This window comes from Felis catus, chromosome A2 (genome assembly GCF_018350175.1).
Source record: "Felis catus isolate Fca126 chromosome A2, F.catus_Fca126_mat1.0, whole genome shotgun sequence".
NCBI classification, from domain to species: domain Eukaryota; kingdom Metazoa; phylum Chordata; class Mammalia; order Carnivora; family Felidae; genus Felis; species Felis catus.
The window spans coordinates 147,070,028-147,085,335 of NC_058369.1; the positions used below are offsets into that span (position 1 = coordinate 147,070,028).

General features: G+C 43.6%; 1 protein-coding gene and 1 long non-coding RNA gene across 2 annotated transcripts in view; one reads left to right on the forward strand and one right to left on the reverse strand.

Annotated features, from left to right (window-relative positions):
* Positions 1 to 15,308, forward strand: part of MKLN1 (muskelin 1) — a 378,358-nt gene that overhangs the window by 14,213 nt on the left and 348,837 nt on the right. Inside the window, exon 2 of the mRNA XM_003983064.6 lies at positions 12,302 to 12,426. Coding sequence (XP_003983113.1) covers positions 12,410 to 12,426 — 17 coding nt within the window. The 5' untranslated portion in view covers positions 12,302 to 12,409. The remainder of the gene's footprint in view (positions 1 to 12,301; positions 12,427 to 15,308) is intronic.
* Positions 12,145 to 14,248, reverse strand: LOC123384160. The gene is made up of 2 exons (XR_006594878.1): positions 13,546 to 14,248; positions 12,145 to 12,736 (listed from the first exon to the last, which is right to left on the reverse strand). It is a non-coding gene; the product is annotated as an uncharacterized LOC123384160 (long non-coding RNA).

Sequence of the window (15,308 nt, forward strand, 5' to 3'; positions counted from 1 at the left end):
AGGTAGAGCATGTGTTCCAGACTAAGCCAATCAAAGAATTTCATTTTCTTGGTCACAGTGACTACTTCAGGTATGGGTATGTGACCTAAGTCGGTCCACTGAAGGAGAAGGTCAGGATTCGGGCTGGAAATGCCAGAACGAAGATCATTTTCTTCAGGAGTTGGATGCACGAGATTTTAACGCTGGGGGTTCTTGTCCACCATCTTGGAGCCTCAAGGGGAGGGTCTGTTGAGAATGGAGCTATCACCAGGGATTAAAGCACATAAATGAAAGGGAGTGTTCAGGTACTCTCCACATTGTGTAAACCACGTGGGAATCATGACCCTGAAGCCTTTGAATTTTTCACTTACGGGAGCCAATAAATATTTTTTTTGTTTAAGCCAATTTGAGTTAAATTTGCTGTTTCTTGAAACCAAAGCATTTTTTTTTTATTCAAAAGAATGAATAAACATGACTAAGAAGGAATGGAATGCATTTCAGATGGGTTAAAACGTTAAATGTGAAAAATGGCCATATAAAAGAAGTTAATAGTGTTGAAAAGATGTGATATTAGCACATCTTGGTCTTAACATGTTAAAGGCCTTCATGGGCAAAGAAGTAAAGGCTTATAGTTTATAAAAGAAAGATATTTATAGATTTGACTACTTACAACACTTACATTTATGTAGATACAACAGTACCACAAACAAAATTAACAGATAAATGAGAGATTCTAGAACTTTGCAATTATATATGACATATATATAAATATAAATATATATAAACATATATATAAAATATATATATAAACATATATATAAAAAATATATAAACATATATATAAAATATATATATAAACATATTATATATATGTAAACATATATATAAAATATATATAATATATACAATATATAAAAATATATATAAATATATATATAAATATAGACATGACAAAGAGTAGTATCCTTAATATATAAAGTGTTCTTGCAAACTTATAAGAAGACTACCTCTCGGAAAAAAATGGGTAAAGAACATGAAAAGGCAAAAAAAAAAATTCAGTTGGTCAATTAAAATGAAAACAGTCCAGGGGCACCTGGGTGGCTCAGTGGGTTAAGCATCTGACTCTTGATTTCAGCTCAGATCATGGTCCCAAAGTTTGTGAGATCAAGCCCCACATCAGGCTCTGTGCTGACAGCTAGGAGCCTGCTTGGGATTCTCTGTCTCCCTCTCTCTGCCCCTCACCCCACTCACACACGTGCACGCGTGTACTCTCTCTCTCTCAAAATAAATAAACTTAAAAAAAAATAAAAGGAAAGCAGTCCAACCTCACTAATAATTAGAGAGACACTGATCAAGGTAAAACCAGATGTCTTTACGACTAGCAAGTTGTCGAGAACTTTAAAATGGTACGTTGAGTGGCTAAAGATACAGGGAAATAAGCACCATCATACAATATTGGGCATGAAAATTGGTTCAAGCATTCTGTTGGTTCAAATTGGCTCAGCAATTCGGCATTGTGTATAAGAAACTAACATATGCAAGCCATTTAACACAGTCATTTCACTTAAGAGTTTAAATACATTATTTACCTGGAGGTTTCTAAGTGGGTAATGAGAACTCTACCACTTAGCATGTGCAAGTTCTGTGCAAAAGTACTTTCCATCTACCATCTCAGTTGATCTTCCCCAACACCCAGAAACACAAGCCCTGCCATCATCCCCATTTTGCAGATGAGGAAACAAAGCTCAGGATGGTTAATGAATATGCTTCTGATTAGACAACAAGTCAGTAGTGGAGCTGGGATTCGGTCACAGCAAGTCTGGTCTCAGCGCCCTCATGCCCCACTGTTAGACTAAAGTATTCTTTTGGTCCTGGGCTCCTCCCTGTTCTGCTCAACTTACTTTTTTCTTTTAAAAGGAAGATTTAATTTAAAAAAAATAAGATAACTATGGGGTAGGTGGATGGCTCCCCCATCCAGTTAGTTGAACATTTGACTTTTGATCTCAGCTCACGTCTTGATCTCAGGGTCATGAGTTCAAGCCCCACATTGGACTTTGTGCTGGGCATGAAGCCTACTTAAAAACAAGCAAACAAATAATAAAAACAAACAAAAAAATAAATAATTAAACAAAATAAAAGGAAGATTTCTTAGTCTTGAGTGACAACTTAAAAGGCATAGTTCTGCTAAGAACACAATGCTGAGAAAATGGAAGAGAACGAAGGCGAGAAAACCAACGTTTATGGAGCCCTCGTGATATATTAGGTACTGTACTGCCTCTTGTAAGCCTCTTCTTGCAAAGAACCACTTTGCAATGTAGTTATGATTATCCCTATTTTCACTGATAAGTTGAGCCAGAGCGAGCACGACATGACCAAGGTCACGAGCTACCTAACAAAACCAGAATTCAAATTTACACCTGCCTGACTCCTAAGCCCTTGCTCTTTTTATTACTGGCTAATAAAAACAAAGCGTAAGGGGGGCCTGAGTGGCTCAGTCAGTTAAGCATCCAACTTTGGCTCAGGTCATGATCTCACTGTTTATGAGCTCGAGTCCCACGTCGGGCTCTGTGCTGACAGCTCAGAACCTGGAGCCTGCTTTGGATTCTGTGTCTCCATCTCTCTCTCTCTGCCCCTCTCCCACTCACACTGTCTGTCTGTCTCTCTCTCAAAAATAAAGAAACGTTAATATATATAGAGAGAGATACATATATATATATATATATATATATATATATACACATATATATATAAACACACGAAATGGAAAAATATAGTATTTAGTGGGAAACAAACTTCTGCAATTGGCTTTAAAAAGTCAACTGTATAGGGGCGCCTGGGTGGCGCAGTCGGTTAAGCGTCCGACTTCAGCCAGGTCACGATCTCGCGGTCCGTGAGTTCGAGCCCCGCGTCGGGCTCTGGGCTGACGGCTCAGAGCCTGGAGCCTGTTTCCGATTCTGTGTCTCCCTCTCTCTCTCCCCTCCCCCGTTCATGCTCTGTCTCTCTCTGTCCCAAAAATAAATAAACGTTGAAAAAAAAAAAGTCAACTGTATAAATACAAGAATTATGAGACCTATTTTATTAACATTTCAGGTGCAAAAGATCTCAGGATGTGGGTTGATTGTGAAGTACTATGAGTAAGTATTGGTACTATCAGAATACTGATACAGTCTCAGATGGCATTAACAGAAAACCCATGTCCTGGGAAGGTGCAAGAATGTTCCAGCTGGTTTGTACACTGCTTATACCAGATAAGAGAAATTGAGATTCATTCTGGGAGCCACATTTTAAGTTTTTTTTTATTACATTTATTTATTTTTGATAGACAGAGAGAGACAGAGCAGAGGTGGGGGAGGGGCAGAGAGAGGAGACACAGAATCTGAAGCAGGCTCCAGGCTCCGAGCTGTCAGCACAGAGCCCAACGCGGGGCTCGAACTCACAAACCGTGAGATCATGACCTGAGCCGAAGTCGGACGCTTAACCGACTGAGCCACTCAGGTGCCCCGCTGGGAGCCACATTTTAAAAAGGACAGACAGCAATGGAATGTCTAGAGGAGAGCTGCTAGCTGGTAACCAAATACATACATACACCTATGCAAGTATGCATACGTAAAGACTGGATTATTTCACAAAAGTTCAATGAGAATACCCAGAAGGTAGCTGAAAACCACCCTCAATGAGAGGAAGAGATCCTTCTTATATTGTGTGTGGCTCCAGAAGACAGGGAGCTGTGGCTGGAAGGAGGCAGATTTGGGCCAGTTAATAAAAATTAAAACATGACCATATCTTGCACATGTTTTTAGGCACTAAAATGCCAAGCGCAGTGCTTTAGACACAGCAGGCACTCCATATATGTACTGAACTCTATGGAATGTTCAGTTGCTCAAAAACTCAACAAGTTTGCCTTGTGGGGTAGTAATATGTGGGTGGAAGCCGGCCGGCAACCTTTTGTAATAAAGACGACCATCCCGTAAAAAGAAATCCCTATACCTTGCCCAACTCCACCCTTTTCCCCAGCCATTACCTGCTTCCCTCCCAGCCAACTTCAAAGAGGAGTCTTCACTCTATCCATTCCAGCCTGACTTCTAATTCTCTAGAATATGTGCTCGTGAGATCTAATCACCAAACATAATGGTATCAGTCATCCTACCCCAGGGAGAACTCTTGGTTATTTCCTCTCGCAAGGGCTCTCCCCCTGTTGTTGCTTGTGGACCTCCTCCATCCCATACGCAAGCTCCCTTTCTGTTCCTCCTCAGCCCCCTCCTCCCCTGACAACTGTCTGCATACTTTCCTTTGGCATTCTTGTCCCCATGCACCCTCCCCAGGATATCCCATCCATTCTGAGGACTTAGCTACCATTGGGCACTGCTTTCTGAACCTACACACTCAGTCTAAACCTCTTTCCTGATCTGCAGACCTTTGCATTTCGCCACTGGTAACCCACCGTTACTGCAAATTTAATATGCTACTCATGACCCCCACCACGCTTGCTCTCCTTCCCCCTTTTAGCTTAGTTACTGTCATCACACTTCAACCTTGGTCTCTCTCCCCTGCTCCCAAGCTCCTATGTAATCAATAACCATGTCCTCAATGCTACTTCTAAATCTCCCTTGGATTTGTCACTACTTTTCATTCCACTGCTGCTATGGTGATTCAGACCTTAATCCCTTTCTTAGACTATTACAGGGGCCTTCTAATTGGCTTTCCGGGCTCCAGTCTCCCCTTCTTCTAGTGCGGCCTTCATCTTGCCAGCTAAAGTCTTATTTATTTTTTAATATGAATGATCACATCTCTACCCTATTTAAGAACCTCTGATAATTATTTATTGTCTTCAGTATAAAGTCCAAATTCCTTACCTGTAAATCAAGGTTCTTCTTGATATGGCTACAACCTACCTTATGATAGACACTTTCAACTCACACCAGACTTCCCTCTTTTCTCTGAACACAGTTTGCCTTTTCACAGCTTTGTACCCCTTTTCATCCTATTCCCGTAGGGAAAATACCTCTCCTCTCCCCTGGACAGGACCAACTCATCTCCTCCTTCAGTGCCTAACCCAAACTTTAGCATCTCTAGAAAAAAACAAAGAAACAAACAAACAAAACACTTTTTAACTTGCAAGTCAGACATCAGGGCACAAGACATGATATTTATTTTTTTTTAAGTTTTTAAAATTTATTTTTTTTTAATTTTTTTTCAACGTTTTTTATTTATTTTTTCGGACAGAGAGAGACAGAGCATGAACGGGGGGAGGGGCAGAGAGAGAGGGAGACACAGAATCGGAAACAGGCTCCAGGCTCTGAGCCATCAGCCCAGAGCCTGATGGGGGGCTCAAACTCGCAGACCGCGAGATCGTGACCTGGCTGAAGTCGGACGCTTAACCGACTGCGCCATCCAGGCGCCCCTAAAATTTATTTATTTTGAGAGAGCAACAGAGAGAGTGAGCAGGAGTAGGGCAGAGGGACAGAGAGAGAGAGAGAGAGAGAGAGAGAATCCCACGCAGCGCAGAGCCTGACTTCGGGCTCGATCCCACAAACCGTGAGATTATAACCTGAGCCGAAATCAAGAGTCAGGCACTTAACTGACTGAGCCACCCAGGCACCCCACGATATGGTACTTAAAACAAGGGACTGGGGGTGCCTGGCTGACTCACTCAGTGAAGCATGAGACTCCTGATCTCGGGGTTGTGAGTTAGAGCCCCACGTTGGGTGTGGAGATCACTTAAAATCTAAAATAAAATAAAATAAAGCAATGGACTGGCTGGGTAATTGTAGAGAACCAAGCCCAAGGGGGTTTCCAGCATTCAGAAATGAGGAAGGACCCAGCGAAAGAGAATGAGAAGGAATACACAATGAGGTAGGAGGAAAGCCAGTGTGGGTATGAAGCCAAGTAAAGAAAATGTTTCAACAAGGGAGTGATCATCAGTGCCAAGAAGCTGCTGAGAGGAAAGTAAGGTGAGGACGGACAATTGACCCTTAAATTGGACAACATAGAGGTCATTGTGACTTTCACGTGTGTGTTTTCAGTGGAGTAATGGGGAACAGAAGGCTGATTGAACTGGCTTCAAGAGATAGCCAGAAACGAGGAAGTAGATGTTTGTTGAATGGGTGACGTGTTGGATGAATGAAGAAATGATGTCTTAGAGAGGATTCCATAATTGGTCGGGAACCAAAATAGAGGAGTTATTTTGAACTTAGAGTCTCTGAAAAGTTTCCAAATAGAAACAAGGATGCGATTTCATGATGCAAAGCTTTTCTTAAGTGACAAGGGAATTCAGAGTAGGACTAACCGAGCAGTAGGGTTATTTTAGGGAAGGTTCTGTGTGAGTTCTGTAGTGATCACATTTTATCTACTGCTGACCCAGTTCATAAGGACCTTCATGCAGGACTCCTCAGAGGCTTCAGGGAAGAGCTGTCCTTGCAGACCCTAGGTGTATATTGAGACTCTTTCCGAATGCCTCTTGCTAGTGTGTGGGGTTGCTGTAAGAAGCCTGTAAAGTTGGCTCTCACTCCTTTGGAGGCTGGGCAGTACCACATCTGAATGATTGGGAAGAGATGAACAGGAAAAACCTGACCCCTCCAACACAGTACATTAGAAAATGCTGTATTTGGGAATATTTCTATAGAAATTTCTTATACTGAAATACTAATGGAATGGGCTATGTGACCACCGATATTTGAGGAAGAAGTAGGCTGCTCTTACCTGCCACCCCCTGGAGTATAATCGTAAGGAAGTATGGAGACCACAGACTTTGGGTAGACCAGACCCGAGCTTTGATGTCGTGACGTTACTCAGTGTCTTAAAAGGCACTTTGGTATAGATCCCATGTAGAATGTGGTTTTACTTACATGACTAAGGACAAACAACCCTAGGGGCCATATATTTTCCTTTACAGAATTGTCTATGGTGAAGTCCAGGGCTTGGATTGTGACATAGAACTCACCACAGAATATCTGAGAACTTCCTGTGCTACCATGTTCCCCGTAGTTTGCCAGATGCATAGAGTGCTCCTGTTTGTCTTCACTTTTGTGCATTCTGTGCCTTCTACCTGGAATACCCCAATCCCTTCTTCCTGACATGCTGAGATCTAGGGGCACCTTCTCTCAGAAGCCTTCCTCATCCTCTCACACACAGACCGATTCCTTCTCTGTGCTCCCCAGACCATTCTCATCTGTCATTCCATCACCACACCTACCACACTGAACTACAGTTGTTTACTCCTCTGGCTCCCTCACTGGGCTCTGAGTCTCCTGAAGTCAGCAATTTTGTCTTCTACTTATTTTCATTCTGTGCATCTAGAATAGCGCTTGTACGTTTTGGGCACATGATCACTGGTTTGAACGGATGCGTGAAGGCTTGAGAGAGTTAATGAGAGAACGAGTGAATGGATGCATAAAAAGATCAGAAAAATGTGATCCCCCAAAAGGTTGCTAATACAAGCATAAAAATGTCAGTGACTTCACATATATGCAGAATTTGTGCATGGGAAGGTACGTGCCAAATCCAGCTGAGACGAGAAGATCATTACAGCATAATGCATATAAGGAAGAGCTAGTACAATCGACTAGTAATATGTGTAGCACAAGTTGGTGAGAAGCGTGCTGATTGAAGTCAGAGTTGGGTAGTAAAGAATTGATTGGTTTCGATCTAGATTTGAGAGAGAGATTTGATCTGTAGGACACCTGAACATTTTGGTGTTTGTTATTTTTTTTAAACGTTTATTTGCTTTTGAGACAGAGACAGAGCATGAACGGGGGAGGGTCAGAGAGGGAGCGAGGCACAGAATCTGAAGCGGGCTCCAGGCTCTGAGCTGTCAGCACAGAGCCCGACATGGGGCTCGAACTCGTGGGCCGCAAGATCATGACCTGAGCCGAAGTCGGACGCCCAACCGACTGAGCCACCCTGGAGCCCCTGGTGTTTGTTATTTTAAAAAAAAAAATTTTTTTTTCAACGTTTATTTATTTTTTTGGGACAGAGAGAGACAGAGCATGAACGGGGGAGGGGCAGAGAGAGAGGGAGACACAGAATCGGAAACAGGCTCCAGGCTCTGAGCCATCAGCCCAGAGCCTGATGGGGGGCTCGAACTCGCGGACCGCGAGATCGTGACCTGGCTGAAGTCGGACGCTTAACCGACTGCGCCACCCAGGTGCCCCTGTTATTTTTTTTAATCAAGGTGTTTTTCATCTTAAAATGTGAGGGCAAGGTACACCTTAATAAACATGTTTATCTGAAGCATGGCTTCATTGTAGAAAGAAAGAAAAGAAAAGAAAGAAAGAAAATGGAAAGAAAGAAAAGAAAGAAAGAAAAAAAAAAGAAAGAAAGAAAGAAAGAAAGAGAAAAAGAAAGAGAAAGAAAACAAACCAGCTGTTACACCTCTAAAATGGAAGGTGCATTGAACCCATCATTTTATCCAAACATGCTTTAGTTTCTTTCATGCGTACTTTGTAGAATGCTAATAGCCCTTACTCATATTTACATTATAAAAGTGTTGTTATTGTAAATTAGATAGGATAAAATGGGTTAAGATGTCTTCTCTGAAAGACATGCACTCGACACAAATGAGGTATTATTATTTAGTTTTTCCTTTTCAATATCGTTAAACGAGAATTAGATGAAAACTAGGCTTTAAGCAATATCCAGTGGGTAAATGATTATTGACTCAAGTGAAATGAAAAAAAAAAAAAATCTTTAGCTGAAAACTCAGCATAGCCAGTCGGTGCGCAAGGCAAAAATATTGTCTTTATCTGTGATGCTCATCACCGCTCTCTATCACCTCTCTGGGCTGTAATCACAAACTGAAGACAGTTAAGGCTTGCCATTCAGTCACCTCGTGCATTTTACAGAAGATGGACATCCTGGAACAGTTGCAATTTGGAAACAATGCTTCAACTAATTAAGCCATGCAACTAGTTTTGTTACTGATTTAAGGGCCTAAATGAACCTTGTCAGGCCTTTGCGTCAACTCATGGTCCCGAGGTTCGGGGAGTGCTATTAACTACAACCTTCTCAGGTTATTACTGCCAGTGCCTCTGTGCTCCCCATTAGCACCACCCAGGCCAGAGCTTTTTCTATCTTCCTCTTGCAATACAGGCTTATGACGGAAGGAGAGGGGTTGTGGAAATAAGATTTGGGGAACCGTGAACGTCGGGAACTTCCGTTCGAGTCACTGGAAGAACACACCGGGAAGATGAAGGATAACAGAGCTGGTGGGATAGACTGTCCAGCATAACGGTGCCTGGCCTCTGTGTGTGCAGAACAGCTTCAGCCCATTTCTGATTCTTCGTCTTTGATCTTGGACTGCCCCCTGCCCCTCCCCTCATGTCCAAACCCCTTACAGTGTTCATCCATTATGTATTGGCTCACCTTCATTCCCTAGGACCGACCTTCAGCGTTGTTTCTAGTGGTGGTCATCTGTTTTCCACCTGACCCATTTATTTTGGCTTCTGGATTTTGTTCTCAGAGAGGCCCCCTGCTTGGAGAGCTGTCTGGCCAGCTGTGGGGCCAGCTGCCTGCTCCAGATTCCAAGGTGACCAAATCTCTCTCTTCTCCCTCTGACTGGTCCCAATCCAGGAGCTATAGCAGCAGGTGAACAACGATGATGATATAGCAACGGTATCTGACCAGACTTTTACCTGGGGGGGGGGGGGGTGCTGCTCAGAGAGGTCAGTTTACATAGCACAGCACAGTGGGCCGGGAGCCGGCAAGACCATGTGGGCCTTCCAGGCCTAGTGAAAGGTCGGGGTGCAGAGGAAGAGCTGGGTGCAGAGCACAGAAGGCAGACTTGGTTAACTCTACAGTTTTAGCCACAGCCAGTGCTGGTTGTAGGACCACAGTCTCGCACACCGGCCATGCCTACCAAGACCGTTGCCACACAGTCAGCTGAGCTACAGGTGGCTACAGGCGGTGGGGAAGACTTTGTGGTGGTCCTCTTTCCTCACCTTTGGGAAGAAGATCTAGGGATTATGTGTTCCATTTCTAAGGCAAACTTTAAAAAAAAATTTTTTTTTTAATGCTTATTTATTGTTGAGAGGGAGACAGAGAGACAGAGCACGAGCAGGAAAGGGGCAGAGAGAGAGGGAGACACAGAACCCGAAGCAGGCTCCAGGCTCCAAGCGGTCAGCACAGAGCCCGACGCGGGGCTCAAACCCATGAACCCGCAAGATCATGACCTGCGCCGAAGTCAGGCGATCAACCTAATGAGCCACCCAGGTGCCCCTCGAAGGCAAACATCTCAAAATAGTTGTCTACATTCGTTGGCTCCACTTGTTCCTCAACTCACCATGACCTGGCTTCCTCCTCCACTGACGCTGCTCCTGCCCAGCACCTGCTCAAGTACCTTCTTGGTGCTCACCCCATGACTGCTTCTCAACATTTTCTTGATCTCTTGACAGCATTTGCCTTTGTTGACCACAACCTACTCGACATGTGTTTCTCCTTTGTCCTCCGTGATACCTCACATTCTTGTTTCCTTCTCCTCCCTCTGATTTCACCTTCTTACTCACTCCCCCCCCCCCAAACCCCCGCCACCAAAGGCCTCCACCCCGGGGATCCTTTCTCTGCCCATTCTTTGAGGTTGTTATTCCTCTGGGCGCTCTCTTGGGTCTTTTCTCTTCCCCGGCGCTCACTCAGGGTAACTCTTTCATCCGTGTGGATTCTGTTGTGGCCTGTCAGGTACTGGTGATTCCCACACCTGTATCTTCAGACTTCTAGATCAAACTACCTGCTGCTACCCTGCCAGTGTTCTCCGGGCATCACAAACCAAACGTGACCCCGTCTGGACTCTCCCCTTCTCCTCCACAGCTCCTCTATTTTGTGTTTCCGTTTTGCTGTCCCAGTGACTGACATCACTGTCCATCCCGTTGTTCAAGCCAAACATCTGAGCAGCAGTCTTGACTTTCCCCCTTCAAAATTCCAACGATCAAGCAATCACACATTTTAGTAGATTCCACCTCCTCTATGACATAGCTTGTACAATTCTGAGCGACTGGGACCCGCTTACCTTTCCAGTGTCGTCTCTGACCACTCTGTCTCAGCTATGCTGAACTAATTTTCAGTGCTCAGCTGCTCAGCGCACACGGTCATTTCTGTCACCTCAAAAATGCACATCTGCAACACCCTCCACCTCAAACAGGCTTGCTCCTCTTTTTGTTTTAATTTTTAAAAACGTTTATTTAAAAAAAAATTTTTTTTAACGTTTATTTATTTTTGAGACCGAGAGAGACAGAGCATGAACGGGGGAGGGTCAGAGAGACAGAGGGAGACACAGAATCTGAAACAGGCTCCAGGCTCCGAGCTGTCAGCACAGAGCCCGACGCGGGGCTCGAACTCACGGACCGCGAGATCATGACCTGAGCCGAAGTCGGACGCTTAACCGACTGAGCCACCCAGGCGCCCCAAAACGTTTATTTATTTTTAAGAAAGAGAGAGAGAGATTGAGTCAGAGCATGAGTTGGGAAGGGGCAGAGAGAGAATCTGAAGCAGGCTCCAGGCTCTGAGCTGTCAGCACAGAGCCCGACGTGGGGCTCGAACTCACAAACATGAGAGATCATGAGCTGAGCTGAAGTCAGACACGTAACCGATTGTGCCACCCAGGTGCCCCTTCTTTTTTTTAACTAACTCCTCCATAACTTGTAAGTCCCCATGTAGAAGCCACTAACTTTCTTTTTTACTAAGTTTATTTATTTGAGAGTGAGAGAGAGAGACCAGGCACACGTGAGAGCTGGGGAGGGACAGAAAAAGAGGGAGAGAGAGGATCCCAAGCAGGCTCCAAGCTATCAGCACAGAGCCTGACGTGGGGCTTGGTCTCACAAACCATAAGATCATGAGGTGAGCCAAAATCAAGAGTTGTTTGCTCAACCAACTGATCCACCCAGGCAGCCCTAGGAATCAGTAACTTTCAATTCTCCCAACGTCTGGGTTAGGTGACCCTCCTAGAGCTCTTGGTACACTTCTTTATCAGAGCTTCCTCTCCTATTTTTAGCTTGCCTTCTATGAGAAGCTCTACTATAAAGCCCCTATAAGCAGGGACCACATTCATTCTATTCACCTTTGTATTCCTAGCTCCACCCAGTAGTTAGGACAAAATAGATGTTCAACAAATGAAGGAATGTAAATGTTAAAAGTATCATTGTGAAAATATAAATTTCAAATCAGAAAATACAATTCGGATTTTACCAGAGAAAGATTTATCAAGTCCCTCTAATATCAAAGGGGATTGGAGATTATCTAAAACGATTTAGAAGAACTTATCAGCATTAGAATCATGAGCAGAGAGCAGTTAATAGAGCCAGATTTCACATCTGTTCCTTGTGGGATTCTTTTCCAGAGTTCAATATCCAGATTCTCTGAGCCAAGTTTTGGGATCGCCCAAGCAGTCCATCCTCCTGAATTTTCGTAAGTTATTGGATTCACAACCCACTCCATATTTGAGAAGATGGGGATTGGAATAAGGTAAGTGCCACCTTTTCTCCTTTTCGACTTTTCAGTTCTCCTTTCTGGAGTCTTCATCGAGAGGTGTGACCTGGCTTCCCTTCTAGTGTCGCTGGCCTCACAGGGTCCGCAGGTCCTCGTATGAAGAGATGTCGTCAAGTCTCTTGAGGAATCATGTCCTTTCAAATTTCCTATTTGGTTTCACAACCGTCTACGTCCTTCACCACCGTGCTATCAGTTGCTTTCTTAATGTGACCCCAGATAGAGAAAAATGGGTTTTGAAAAATCAACTTGCCGCCCACTCTGGGACACCTTTCGGTCCAGAGGCACACTAGGAATGGAGGACACGAGCAACGCCATCAAACGTCAAAAACAACTCAGCTTTAGCCATACTGTCTAGGGACTCCCCTGCATTCCACCACACTGTCAACCTTCCTTAGCTCTGCACCCACTTTAGTTTTTCATTTAAAACCCTTAGGATTAATAATCTGTCTTCTTATTTATTATCTGTCTCCTCTACTAGAATGTAAACTCCATGAGGGCAGGGATTTTGTTTTAGTCACCACTCTATACTCAACACATGGAACAGTAGCTGATACATGGTAGGCACTCAATAAATATTTGTTGATTGAATGAATGATGCTTTTTAAAAAACTTTTCAAGAGGCTGATGCACACCTAGGTCTCTAGGCATCTAATGCAGGTCTGGTTTGTAGCCCTGTCGCCCTTAACACTTTCATCGATGACTAAAATCATGACACCGATAGCGTGATAAACACATTTAGACATGACATACCAACTAGAAAGGGTAACAAATAAGCTGGATGATACAATCAGGATCTCCCCCCACTCCCCCCCCCCAGCTAAATCCTGACAAAATGTAATCATGAATCACATCTAATAATATGAAGTTTAATAGGGACAGATATAAAGTACTCAAAGATCCCAAAATTCAATTGTACAAGTACAGATTGGGGGCGAGAAGGCTTACAATTGCGCACGTAGGAAGATTTAGAGTCTCCTGTAGATTGTTAGTAGATGATGAGTCAACACAGTGTGATGTGACTTCAAAAAAATCAATCTTTTGTTATATTAATAGAAATATAGTGCTCAAGTTGGGAAGTCGTTCTCTAGTACTCACCTGTGACCAGGCTACATTTGTTCCATGTGGTGAATCCTGATCTTCAGCCTGGAAGAAAGACATTGATAAACACAAGATTATTCAACACGAGTAAAAAGGATAAGGGATCTGGTAAACAGTGTCATGTAAAAAATGGTTAAAGAAATGTAACATCGTGTGTGGGTGTGTGAAGATGGGGATATCAGCTAGCCTATGTAGCTACCTTCCAAAGTTAGGGGGGGGCTATCCTGCTGAGGAGAGATCAGATTTCTTCTGAGTAATCCCAAATGACAGAGGGAGGAGCCACGAGTGGAAGATGTAAGCATGTACATTTCAACCCACCAGAAGTTATCAACAATTAGACTTGCCCACCAATCAAGTGGATAACTGTTGGAGGTAGTTAAGTTCTCTGACCCTGAGGCTATTCAAGCAGAATGCAGACATTTTTGCCCCATTTGCTGGATATATTTGTGATGGAAGTTCAAACACTGGGGTGAGGGATCAGGTTCATCACAATAGGAAACACGTATTGAGTGTCCACTATATGACGGGTACCATAAGTGATTAGCATGCATTATCATGTCTAATACTCACATCAATCATACCAGTTCCATCTTACAGATGAGAAACGATAAGGCTCCGAGGGGTTCAGTAATTTGCCCAAGGGTCTTACACCTTGTACAAGGCAGAGCAACGATTTGAACTTAAACAGTCACATCCCTGATCTCAATTATTACTCTATAAAGGACTCCCACTTCAAGAAAACCCTTCTTTCCCACCCTGAGATTCTATCACTCTAATGAAGTAATCAAACCAAGGAGCTTATTATCTCCAGTAGTAAATGATTCTATAGTAAATAGTTTCTTTCAATATAGTACACAGGCACTAAATTCGTGTGGGCATTTGCCACTCATGGTGCACCATATGGAGCCCAGCATAGGACCTGACACACAATAGGTGCTCAATAATTATTTATTAAGCAAAAAGAATGAGCGAATGCAACCACACAAGATTGGCTGCATTCGAAATGACAAAATCTCAATATATTGGGCCCGAGGGAAAACAAGCCAATTTCTGGGTGGTCTGCTGAGGACGTTTGGCAAAAAGTGGTAAAAATCCATCATTTTTAGCAAAGGCCTTGAGAATTCCCGTCCAGTCGTTTGGATGATACTCATTTCGACAAATATTTACTGAGTACCTGTCCTGTGCTAAGTATGTGCAACATGCTGGGGGTGCAGAGGCGAATCAGAGGATGTAATGTTAGTGGGGGAGATGGACAGGTCAGCAAATTCTTCTGATGCAATGTTACAAGTGCTATCTCAGGAGCGTGTGTGTGTGTGTGTGTGTGTGTGTGAACTAATTCTACTCGGTTGAAAGAGTTGCCTGGTACTTCTGTTTTAAAAATGACGGCCACGTACTTTCTATGAGTTTATTTGGTCTTCATAAAGACCGTGTGAGGTTGTGATCCCTTTTTGTACGGGAGATGATGTAAAGTTTCACAGAGGTTAGGTGAGTTCTCCAAGGTCATGCAGCTGGTAATAACAATTGCTGACATTTACTGAGTGCTCAGGATACCTGAGGCTCTGTTTTAGGCCCTAATGAGACTCACAACTACTCTCTGAGGCTGTTACTGCTATCACTGGCGTTTTATAGACGGGAATACTGAGGCACAAGATTGAAATGACTTGCCCAGAGTCACACGGCGAGAAAGTGAAAAAACTAGGATTCGCATCTCTGCATTCTGGCTTTAGCAGGCACATGCTTCCCCACGGAGCTAAATTACC